At 38.2% G+C, this 12,960-nt stretch overlaps 1 protein-coding gene across 2 annotated transcripts in view; it reads left to right on the forward strand.

The window, feature by feature from the left end:
• Positions 1-12,960, forward strand: part of PKHD1L1 (PKHD1 like 1) — a 162,011-nt gene that overhangs the window by 82,271 nt on the left and 66,780 nt on the right. For both annotated transcript variants that reach the window (XM_040494266.1, XM_040494267.1), the window contains exons 44-50: positions 741-820; positions 1,263-1,392; positions 2,713-2,842; positions 6,070-6,311; positions 7,340-7,476; positions 9,518-10,547; positions 12,306-12,497. In XM_040494266.1, the coding sequence (XP_040350200.1) occupies positions 741-820; positions 1,263-1,392; positions 2,713-2,842; positions 6,070-6,311; positions 7,340-7,476; positions 9,518-10,547; positions 12,306-12,497 (1,941 nt within the window). The remainder of the gene's footprint in view (positions 1-740; positions 821-1,262; positions 1,393-2,712; positions 2,843-6,069; positions 6,312-7,339; positions 7,477-9,517; positions 10,548-12,305; positions 12,498-12,960) is intronic.

Consider the following 12,960-nt stretch of genomic DNA (forward strand, 5'->3'; position numbering starts at 1 on the left):
TTCTTTTCTTTTCTTTTCTTTTCTTTTCTTTTCTTTTCTTTTCTTTTTTAGAGAAAGAGAACACAAGCAGAAGAGAGGGGCAGAGGGAGAGAGAAGGAGAATCTTAAGCAGAATACATGCTCAGCATGGAGCCCAGTGCAGGGCTCAATCCCATGACCCTGGGATCATGACCTGAGCTGAAATCAAGAGCTGGGCGCTCGACTGACTGAGCCACCCATGTACCCCTAATTTTAATTGTTTTTGGCCTTAATTTATACTTTGAAGACTTGTATTTATAGAACATGTAGCTGCACTATTTAAAAGCATAGAAAATAACAGTGGTCAAAGGAAAATAATCTGTCTAGGGATTTAATTTTCCATCAACTCTTGGGTCTTGTCTGAAATTTTTGTATTTTATATTGCTAAAGAGCTGAAGTTAAAGTGGCATGCATAGTGATAGCAGATAAGAATAAGAAATTAGGGCTGGCTCAGTCCGTTCAGTGTCTGACTTTGGCTCCGGTCATGATGTCACGGTTTGTGAGTTTGAGCCCTGCATTGGGCTCTCTGCTATCAGCACAGAGCCTGCTTCCTCTGCTCCTTCTCTCTCTGTCCCTGCCCCACTCACGCACATGCCCACTCTTTCTCTCAAAAATAAATAAACATTAAAAAAAGAATAAGAAATTAAAATTTTATGTGTAATTTGATAAATAGCTTTTAATAATAACTTCCTTTGTTATATTTCAAAATTGTATGGTTCACAGGTGGAACTCTAATATTTGATGAAGCTGACATTGAACTCCAGGCAGAAAATATTCTAATTACAGACGGAGGCATTCTTCAGGTATACGAGAGAACCTGATATGGAATCCTTGCTAACCTCTCTCCATCTCTTTGTAAAATACCATTTGTAAAATGGATGGTTAATTATAACAAGCCCTCAAAAGTTTATCTTTATGTAGGTCTCCATTACTAGTCTAAAATCCCCTTTTTGGGAAAATGTCTTCCAGAGTGTTCTTGTGCTTTTAATGGGAAGAGAATAGCATACTATCATAGAGCCAAATTTTAAATAGAACAGAAAAAAAAATAATAGCTCTGAAATGTGGCTAAAGTCAATCAGTATACTTTCCAAAGATCTGACTAGAAAATGTAAGGTTTATCTTCTGGAATAAAGATACTACAACCGAGCAATCAATTTCTCAAAAGAAAGGGTTACTTTTTAAGTGGTTAAAACTGTGGATATTGACTTTTAACTTTCCGAATGATGCTTGTGAAATCCCTTGCAGATTGGGACAGAAGCATCCCCGTTTCAACACAGGGCGGTCATTACCTTGCATGGGCACCTGCGATCTCCTGAGCTCCCAGTATATGGCACCAAAACTCTGGCCGTGCGAGAGGGAATCCTGGATCTGCATGGTAGGGCAGCCAAAAGGGCTCAGGGAATTGGTCCAGGAGATACTAGCCAGGAAACAAGGGATAACCCTCCTGACAACTCTTTAAAGGAAAACTTGCCAAGCTTCTCCTGTCTTTACATGTCCCCTCTTTGTTCCTCTTTATCTCTGCCCTCGCCTTATCCAGGGCAGGTCAGCCCTTCCTACTACCAAGACTCACAACCCAAGTCACTCCTGGGGACACCGTTCTGGATCTTCTCTACATCGTTCTGCTTCTTCCTTTGTATGTGTTCCCACAACACCTTTTGCCTATTTCAGCACCTACCAGAGTACATAGTGATTATTACTGCTTTCATTTGTCTATATACCAAGGCATTAAGTCTGGAAGCAGAAGATTGTAACTTCTAATGTTTGTATTTTAAAATGGGCTCTTTCTAAAATATAAGTTTATAGTTGTACTTCTATATGACTATATTCTGGAAAATTACCAGCAAATAAAAATGATTATGATCATGTTTGAGGTATCAGGCTTACTTATTTAAAGGAAGCATGGTGTGAATCCTTTTTATGTTAAAGTCTTCTATATTGCAATAATCTGTTTCTTTCATAAATTTAGAATGTATAAACACAATCCCTATTATGATAATAACTGTCACCCTGCATTGTGCTAAATAAATATCCTAATGTAATTTTCAGAAGTTTACACATTTCATTTGTCTCTAGATTATCAATATAAGCAATTTATATCAACAATGGCAAAGGTAATAGGCCTCTGCCTGTTTTAACAATAGTATCAAATCACATTTATATTGTGTTTTTATAAAGATAATTGTTTTAAATGCAGTATATCATTGCAGAAGGATGATTTTTAGTTTTATAGATCCACACATGTTATCATAACGTAATTGTTACTTTTATAAAGCAAGCATTCTAAATATTTCTTTTTCTTTTTTGAGAAAGGTATAAAATGCCAGGGTAAAATGAACCTTTCCAAAGTTGATTCAATTCAGGCAAATATGAAAAATACATAAAGCTCTCACTATGCAAGAAAACACGTCTTTAGACATACTCAGTCTGGGGGCACCTGGGTGCCTCAGTTGGTTGAGCATCTGACTTCAACTCAGGTCATGATCTCATGGTCCGTGAGTTCAAGCCCCATGTCAGGCTCTGTGCTGACAGCTCAGAGCCTGGAACCTGCTTTGGATTCTGTGTCTCCCTCTCTCTCTCTGCCCCTCCCCTGCTTGCGCTTTGTGAATCTTTCTCTATCTCTAAAATAAATAAACACTGATTTAAAAATTAAAAAAAAAAAAAAGAAAGAAAGACTCAGTTTGTCTGTTGGCTCCAGGTCTGCCTGTTTCTGTGATCTGGACTCGTCTGGCTCATACAGCAAAGGCGGGGGAAAGGACTTTGATTTTACAAGAAGCAGTAACTTGGAAACCAGGCGATAAGATTGTAATCGCAAGCACAGGTCACAGGTATGATGTCTTCTGGGCATGATAACTTTGATTTAGAATAGAGATTTTTTTTAACTCTGCAAAAGAGGGATGATCCAGAAGGTCTACAACTATTTGATTTAAATTTGAAACCTCTAATAAAGAAATATAAATACCAAGTACATACTTGCTAAATGTTAACATCAGGTTGAACACCACTGTGTTGTTTTAATTGGTTAATTTCTAATAGGAAAAAGTATAAATTTGAACCTATAAAATGTATACTAATGAAATATTTTAGTTGTCTTTCACAGATAGATTCCCATGTAAGATTTTGCTTGAAAAAAGCATTCTGCTATTAAGTCATTTAAAACCTCTGACTTAGAGCTTTAGCTAAATACATTAGTGAATGCAAAAATGTAAACGAGCTGCTTTATTTGGGGTCACCAGAGAACACGGTGTCAGGCTGCTGGGGAACTCTTTCATATCTTACAGTCTTAGCAGTGGTTCCCATGGAGCAAGGTTGTTAGTAATGATTGAAACAAAGAGAAGAAATTATTACAGACTGAGTGGTGATTAACACGACCTTTTACATGTCTGACATTTTACAATTGAAACGGCCTATGACCCTGAATTTCTGCTTAATTATATATATTAGCAAACGAGAAATAAAAAGAATAAAAATAATACAGCTACACCAAGAATATTGGTGGGGAAAGGGAGCAGGAAGAGCTTTATTTTTGCTTTGTTGTTCAAATTATGGGTAATAGCAAAATTGGGTATGGCCGTGCTTATCAGGTAACAAGTAGTAATTTATGGTAAGAAACGGCTAAATTATGTTAAGGTCGTGACTCAATTTAGAATTAAAATTCAAGATGGCATTTTGATTTTGCCATTTTCCAAGTTAAAAATAGACTTGCAGATGTTAGGAAGAGTTAAGTATATACTTAGCTTTATAAGTGTCCTTTTTTTTTCCTGCCTTTGGAAGAAATTTTAATTACATAATGGCAAAATAAAAAGCAGCAAAATGAGAGGGCTTCCGAGTAGAATAGAAGGTTCTTGTTTATAGCTTTTCTGTGTGAAATAACAGGGTAAATTTAGAATTTAGCTTAGAGATATTTAATTTTAAGGAACAAGAATTAAGAAGTTTCCCACCAAACTGAACTCATTGTTTACTATTTCATTCATACGTTGTATTTAAGAATTTGTAAAAGCAAGTGGTTGAGAAAACTACTAAAATTAGTCAGCCTGGACCCATTTCCCAGCAATACCACTTGCCAGGTCTGCAGCCATAGTATTTCATCTCTGTACTTCAGGAAAACTAGAATGCTAATAGTGTCTATGTCAGAGTTATTGTAAGAATTAAATGAGTTAGTATGTGTAGGCACTCAGAGTGAAACTGGCTCAAAGTAAGTGCTGTATAAATGTTAGATATTATTACAAAGGCATAAAAATTGTGTTCAGGTGCACATAACATATTAAAATGCTTTGTAGAACCTTCTTTTCTAAAGAAATCTGTGTATCATCTGAATCCAAGAGAATTTGGGAGAGGCCCTCCTAAATCCCTTTTCTATATCGCCTAAGGGATCTTATGCTCTTGGTATACCCTTAGCTCAAGCATCATTAATCCTCACCTCCCCATGGCTTCCTTTGCCCACAGTTCCTTCTCTGAGTCTTTTGTACTTTGGCTTTCTCCAACCACTCACTGTCTTAAAAAATAACTTTATTCTCTTATCTTTTCTAGCTGCTTTCATTTTGCTTAAAAAAATGATTAATTTGCTTAAATATTATGCCCATTTTTTTCATTGCATTTTTGTTATCCATTTTTTCCCCTTAAGCCCTTACAGTCTAGTTTTGATCTTCACAAAAACTTTCCCAGTGACTTTCTGACTATCAGTATCTGTCACTTCCTGCACATCACCAAGTTCTTTGGGTCCTGCCCTTGAAATGTCTCTTCCATCAGCTTTCCCTGCCCTTAGTTTAATTTAGACTCTGTCCCTCACACCTGGAATATTACATCACCTTCCGATGTGGGCTCCACTCCTCTATTTTCCTCCCCTCACTAATTCGTTCTGCATTAATTTGTTAAATCAAACACTGTTCCTGAGTTGTGACAGGTACTGTACTAAGTGCTCAGCACACAAAATGACTTAACCTGTGGGTGCCTTACCTGCAGGAGCAGCCTGGTAGTGGAAAGGATGAAGAAGCAGATAGGAGAGCCACGGCAGACATGATGGGCCTGCAGTGTGAATTTGGTGGGCACTGACAGGGCATGAGATAGAGTGTGTTGGGAATCCAGAAGAAGGGCTGGGAACGTTGAGAGAGGTGTTTTTTTACCCAGTTTGCATGTGACGTTGTCATTTGAACCAGTATGTAAAAGAGGAAAAAGATTTGCCAAGGGAGAGATGAGTCAAAAGGGAAGGTCAGGAAGACACAGAAATAACTCCCCTAACCTTACCTCTGTTGAAAACACCAGTCACACACTTCGGTAGATAATATACAATCAGGCACGGGCACACACGTCTCTGTAAAGTCAGGGGTACTTTCTACTTGGCATCCTTCGCTCTGTGCCTAGAAAACCAGCTAGACACTCAATAAATGTTTGCTGAATGAATGAATACATGAGTGAGTATATTATAGAATCGAGAGGTCCTTTCGCTGTGGCTGGAATTGGAGGTGTTTTGAAGAAGTGGTAGAAATAAGGCTTCATATACTTCCCCTCAGTCTTGTCTTTTCCCTACTCAGAAACTTCCAATGGCTTATCAACCTCAGCACTGTTGACACTTTGGGCCTCACAAGTCTTTCTTGTGTGGGGCAGCCCCTTGTGTTATAGGATGTTTAGAAATATCCATAGCCACTCCCCACTAGATGCCAGTCGGACCCCCATTTGTGACAGCCGAAAATGTGTCCAGGCATTGCCAAATGTCTCATGGGCAGATATAATCATTCGCAGTGGAAGACCACTGAGTGTGATCTTCAAAGTTTTAAGTGAATGGCTTATGTGAATACTTTATAGGAATTAGTCCAGTTCTCTCTAAACAACTGCAGCACTGGGAACATATTTATTTAATTGAAATGCATTTGTAAAATTTGCTCACTCTAAGAAAGAGTTAAACACCATTTTCGAATTCCTCTTCAGAATATTGTAAGACATTAAAAAATTTCCTAGTTTATAGAGGGAGTGTTCAGAGAGCATAAAACAAATGCACTGAAACAAGATTATGTTGATTTAGATTAATCTGGAAAGGTTTTTGTTGAAATTTTTACAGACACGGTCAACGAGAGAATGAAAAACGCACCATTGCATCCGTATCTGCTGATGGCACAAACGTAGTGCTCACTGACCCGCTGAATTACACACACTTGGGAATCACTGTCACACTCCCTGATGGAACTCTGTTTGAAGCAAGAGCAGAAGTTGGAATTCTCACAAGGAATATTTTAATAAGAGGATCTGATACTATGGAGTGGAATCACAAAATTCCAGCATGTCCTGATGGATTTGACACTGGTAATTTTAGCAACCTGAGTGTGTCAGCTTGTAAATTGTTTCCAGACATTGTAAAAGTGCTCCCTGGGAGAAAAATCACCCCCAGTTAAAAACTGCTGTTGAAAGAGCATACTAGGTTATGCTCTAGTACTAAATAAACCTCAAATGGCATTTCTCTTTAAAATGAGAAAGGTTTATTTCTCACTCAGGCTGCACGTGTCCAATATGCTCATTGTTATGATTCTAGGATATAGGCTGATGGAGACTCCACCTCAACATAGGCCTCTGTGATCTCTGGGACAAGGCAATGGGATGGCCAGGGAGTCAAACAATAGCAGTTAATCACTTTGGTCCTGAAGAGACGTGTCTCTTCCACTCAAGTGTCATTAGACAAGAAATGATTCCATAGCTTACCACAGTTCTTATATGTGTGCCTGTGTTTGTATGTGTGTATATATAGATAGATGATAGATAGATAGATGCTTTTATGTAATAAAAATACCATTACAATATGATGTATAGTTAAATATTAAGAAATATGGTTTAAAGATAGACTTCAGTGGGTTATATTAGAAAAGGCTCCCTGGATTCAGTGTCAAATAACCTACATTCTGATTCCAGTTCATGAAACCTAATATCATCCTGTTTAAAATAAGAATATTTCCTGTTCTGCCCACTTACTGTAGTTACAGGAATTAAGTGGCAATATGCATATTCTAGTGCTATACAAATATAGGATTTGCATTATGTTAATCTCCAAATATTGGGGCAAAGCTTCAGAGATAGTAAGAAAAAATATCTTTATTAGTATTAATTTAACCAGTCAAATATTTATTTAGTATCTTTGAAAAATGCTGTAATAGTTACCTTAGAGAATGCAAAGGTGAACGAGATAGAGGAGGAAATGATGTGAATGCAAATAATTATATCCCAGGATGAGATTAAAATTATGTATGAATAAAAAGGTATAATTAGGTATGGGGGATCTATATAATTAGAGGATTTTGCCATGGTTTTTCTTTATAATATCTTAAAAAATATTTTTCAAGGTGAATTTGCTACACAGACATGCTTCCAGGGAAAGTTTGGAGAAGAAATAGGAAGTGACCAGTTTGGAGGCTGCATTATGTTTCATGCTCCTGTCCCTGGTGCTAGCATGGTAACTGGAAGAATAGAATACGTAGAGGTAAGACGCATTGATAGTAAATCACAGTGGTTTGCCAAAAGTTATCTATGGCAGTGACTAAGCACTGAACTCCTGCTGTTGACCAGATGCTGCTTATGATCTGGTAGAGGAGACAGAGAAGTAAACAGACAATTTTGATACACCCAATTATTCACCCATTTAATCATGCCAAAATTTTGTTTCTTTTTCTCACACCCCACATAAAATTCATCAGCAAGTTCTACCCACACAGCCTACAAAATATAATGACCTGCATCCACTCTCCCTCCACTACTGCCACCCAGTCCCTCACCCAAGCCACCATCCCCTCTCATCTGGACTACTATGATTCCCTCCTAACTGATCACCGTGCTTCCACCCTTTCTCCAATAGAATCTCCATGCCACAGCCAAATAGACTTTTTAAAGTATAAATCAGATCTTGCTGCACCCTGTTCCAATGGCTTTATGTTACACCTAAAACAAAAAGCCCAAGTCCTTCCCATAGGACCCACACAATCTGTCCCCCAGCTGGCCTCTGACTTTATCTCCTGTGACTCTACCCAGGCTCATGCCATGCTAGCTGCATGGGCCTCCTTGTCAAGCACATTTCTGTCTCAGGTTCTTTGCATTTGCTCTTCTTTTTGCTTGGAATTCTCCTCCAGCAAATGCTTGTATGGCTCACATTCATTTCGGTCAGGTGTCTTTCTCAAATGTCCTCCCTTAAGAGAAGCCTTTCCTTACTGTCTTTATTTGAAATAACTGCCCAAACATGTTTTCCTTCATTTACTCATAGCTCCTGACATATATATATATATCTATTTTCAATCTCTCTCCCTAGAACATAAACTCAATTAGTTTAGAGATTTTGTGTTTCTGGTTTTCTACTGATTGTCCTGTAGCTGAAACTGTGCTTGACATACAGCAGGTTCTCAACTGATTGTTAATGTAACCAGTTTGTGAAAAAATGAATAAATATGCAAGTTATCCCCAGGAGATTAGGAGCCCCTCTGTAACTTACTCATATTCAGTCTATATAATCAAAATTTAGCACAGTTTTTATCAGATGTTCAGTAAAAGGGAGGAGGATAGGAAGGATGAAATGATGGAAGGAAGGGAGGGAGGGAGGGAGGGTGTGTGTGAGAGAGAGAGGAATAGTAAAATCCATAAATGTATTAAATTGGAGACACCCAGACTGCAAACAACGTATTGAGGGTGGTAGAGGCAACACCTGTATCTCCCTCTTTCTAGGATATGTTACACATATGTGACATCTGAGATATGGACTAAATAAGGTCAGGGTCGATCTGTGTATTGATTATTAGTAATAGTTTTTTATTTTTAGATGAAAAATGAAAATAAATAGATGCCCTAATATTTTTTCTAACATTATGGGATCATATTACACCCGCACACTTGCACACGCACTCCCACACACTGGTATCCTCTGTATTAAATTAATGGATTATAGACCTACTGAAAGAAAGCACAGCACAGTGGTTAATAAAAGCACCAACCTAGAATCAGACCACCTTTAATGGAGTTTAAATGGAGTTTTATGACCATGAACAAGATTCTTAGCCATCGTAAACTTCATCTGTAAAGTGAAGTTGGTGACAAATGGCTACCTTGTAGGGCTGTGGTAAAGATTGATCATGCATATAGGACACAGCACAATATCTGGCAATCGGTAAACATTCAAGAAATATTTGTTATTATTATATAAGAATCAGAGTGAAGGAGAAAAATAAGTCTTTGAAAGGTTTTATATTGCCAAACATGGAAGTTTAGTAATAGATTGAGGTGAAAAACAAGATTCAGAGATGGCTTTTGTTCATTCATTCATTTGGTAACAAGTATGGGCTGTTATATATTGAATAAAACAATGTGGATTGAAGGTCACATAACAGATTTGAAGGATAAACATGAATAATATGGCAGATATAAATGTATCGATAATAATTAATTTAAATTGGAGATTGTTATGAAACAAGAAAATATAAGCCAGGCAAATTATGAGTCTATGTGTATCACTAAATAGCTATGATTTCTGGGCTTGACAGATATTCCATGCTGGCCAGGCTTTCCGGTTGGGGCGATATCCAATTCATTGGCACCTGCTCGGAGATTTGCAATTTACATCTTATGTAAGAGGCTGTGCAATTCACCAGGCCTATAACAGAGCTGTTACTATCCATAACACACATCACCTGCTGGTTGAGTGGAATATTATATATGATATCAAGGGAGGAGCATTTTTTATAGAAGATGGTATTGAACATGGCAATATTTTGCAATATAACTTGGCAGTCTTTGTGCAACAAAGTACTAGTCTTTTGAATGATGATGTGACCCCAGCTGCATTTTGGGTAACCAACCCAAACAACACCATACGACACAATGCAGCTGCTGGAGGCACTCACTTTGGCTTTTGGTACCGAATGAACAACCATCCTGATGGGCCATCCTATGACCGAAACATTTGCCAAAAAAGAATTCCTCTTGGAGAATTCTTTAACAACACTGTTCATTCTCAAGGCTGGTTTGGACTATGGATATTTGAAGAATATTTCCCCATGCAAACAGGATCTTGTACTTCTACACTGCCAGTGCCTGCGATATTTAATTCACTTACTACTTGGAACTGTGAAAAAGGAGCTGAATGGGTCAATGGAGGAGCCCTTCAGTTCCATAACTTTGTGATGGTAAATAATTATGAGGCTGGAATCGAGACCAAGAGGATTCTGGCTCCTTATGTTGGGGGATGGGGTGAAACCAATGGAGCAGTGATTAAAAATGCCAAAATAGTTGGGCATCTTGATGAACTGGGAATGGGGTCTGCATTTTGCACAAGGAAAGGCCTGGTTCTCCCATTTAGTGAAGGCTTGACTGTATCTTCTGTACATTTTATGAACTTTGACCGTCCCAACTGTGCAGCTTTGGGAGTGACATCCATCACTGGAGTTTGTAATGAAAAATGTGGAGGTTGGAGTGCAAAATTTGTTGATATCCAGTATTTTCACACACCAAACAAGGCTGGCTTTCGATGGGAACATGAAGTGGTACTGATTGATGTTGATGGTTCACTTACAGGTAATGTTATATTCTCATCTGGTAATATACATTGGAAATGTTTATGTTTACACAGAGAGTTGAACTGTCAAAGCAGACTCACATGAATCACAGATCTTACCCAGCATCAAACTTTGGCAATGATTTAAGGATATAGGTCAGCACTAGGCACAGATGAGACACTCTTTTTGTGGAACAAGCCCAAATTGTCAGGTGTAGCCTTTAAAAATATCCTTTATCCTTTTTTTTTTCTCTTGCATTTGCACTTTGGTTTGGATTAACAGCAAATTTTGAGGAATATTTATGGGAACTTTGACCACAAAGGGAAATTTTTTGTTTATTCATTTTATATTCAGTTAATTATACAGATAAGAAACTGTTTACATGATTACCCAAATTCTCTAAGCTAATCATGCCCCATCAATGTATATATTCCAGGTTTATTTACATAAGCAATGTAAGCAAACTAGAAATATCTTGCTAAAATACTGTAAAAGAAAGGAATAAGTTACAGGGCTACTGTTAACTCTTTCCTTTTTTTTTTAATTTTTTAACATTTATTTATTTTTGAGAGAGAGAGACAGAATGCGAACAGGGGAGGGGCAGAGAGAGAGGGAGACACAGAATTCGAAGCAGGCTCCAGGCTCCGAGCTGTCAGCACAGAGCAGGATGTGGGGCTCAAACTCACAAACCGTAAGATCGTGACCTGAGCCAAAGTCAGACACTTAACCGACTGAACCACCCAGGCTCCCCAGTCCTTTTCTTACCACTCTAAATTCTGAATTTGAAATTAGTTCAAAGAATATGTTAACTGTAGTACAAAATTCAACATAGAGTATGCCACATTTTCTGTAAATATTCATAATTTCTACAGTTTAGTATCTGTACACATTTTTCAACGTTTATTTATTTTTGGGACAGAGAGAGACAGAGCATGAACGGGGGAGGGGCAGAGAGAGAGGGAGACACAGAATCGGAAACAGGCTCCAGGCTCCGAGCCATCAGCCCAGAGCCTGACGCGGGGCTCGAACTCACGGACCGCGAGATCGTGACCTGAGCTGAGGTCGGACGCTTAACCGACTGCGCCACCCAGGCGCCCCTCTGTACACATTTTAATGATATATTTGTCTAAATAAGATCACAAGGATTATGTGTGGGATTCTGCATAATTCTTTAAGAGATCATTGACAAGTAAATCTACAGATATTAACAATTTACTTTTGAAAGACTTTGTAAGATGGAAAAAGATTCATCTCAATATTCAAATAGACTGAGTTCTCAACTATAGTTGTTGACTTTTGACTGTTGTTCTAATTGTGGCTTTTAGAGGGAGAACATTTGGGTGATTCTCATTTATAAAAATTTGTATAACCTTTATTAGTATCTAATTCATTCAGCTTGGGTATTCAATGGTAGTTGGCAGTCCATTGGTTAAGAGTACAGGCTCTATGGTCAGACTTCCTGGGTTTGAATCCTTCTGTGTATCCTTGAGTAAGTTACTTATCCTGTTTCCCATCCTTATTTGGCTCTCATGTATTCTTCAGATCCTGTGTTTCATCTACATCTACAATAATCTCCCTAACCAAAGAATCCACTGCAAAGCTTCCATATGAGGTCCTATTCCCCCATGCCAAAAAAATAAATTACCAGGACTTTTAGATTTTGTTACTGGTACTATGGGTCACAGTAGCTATATGTTGTAGACAGTTTGGGGTTTTGTTGGTTTTTTTAGTTTTCTAACATGATACAGGAAACATTCTGTTTATGTCCATCTCCTAGGTCACAGAGGACACACTGTCATTCCATACAGCTCATTGCTGGACCCTTCCCACTGCACACAAGAAGCCGAGTGGAGCATTGGGTTCCCTGGGGCTGTCTGTGACACCTCAGTCAGCTTCCACCGTTTGGCATTCAACAAGCCTTCTCCAGTATCTCTGCTTGAAAAGGATGTGGTTCTCTCAGACTCTTTTGGTAAGTGGAATACAATCGTTTAAACTAGTAACTTAAATATTTTTCTATTTTCATCATCATCTTTTTGAGTTATCACTCGCTATTTGGAACATGGAAAAATTATAATATTTTTATTAGTCATTATCAGGCAGGAAACAAATAACACACCCAAAATGGGCATGTGAGGATATGGAATAAATGCATGGACCAGCATGATGTTCTGCTGCTCAAGGAACCTCCAGATAATATTACTACAGAGAGTAGGAAAGTTGACACAGTCCTTGGAGCAAGACGATAAAAATACACTGTTGTCCCTGCTAGTGAAGCAGAGCCTTTTGATTATATTTGTTGATTGAAATGGGTTGGAGGGGCATTTGCTAGGCCAATAGCTGTACACCAGGTGCCAGGGATTATTGGTTCACCGATTTGTTTTAGTAATGATATCATACCTGGAATATCAGATGAGCTTGACATCATTACCTGA

The sequence above is a fragment of the Herpailurus yagouaroundi genome, unplaced genomic scaffold (assembly GCF_014898765.1).
Source record: "Herpailurus yagouaroundi ecotype Mexico unplaced genomic scaffold, PumYag 186, whole genome shotgun sequence".
Classification (NCBI taxonomy): domain Eukaryota; kingdom Metazoa; phylum Chordata; class Mammalia; order Carnivora; family Felidae; genus Herpailurus; species Herpailurus yagouaroundi.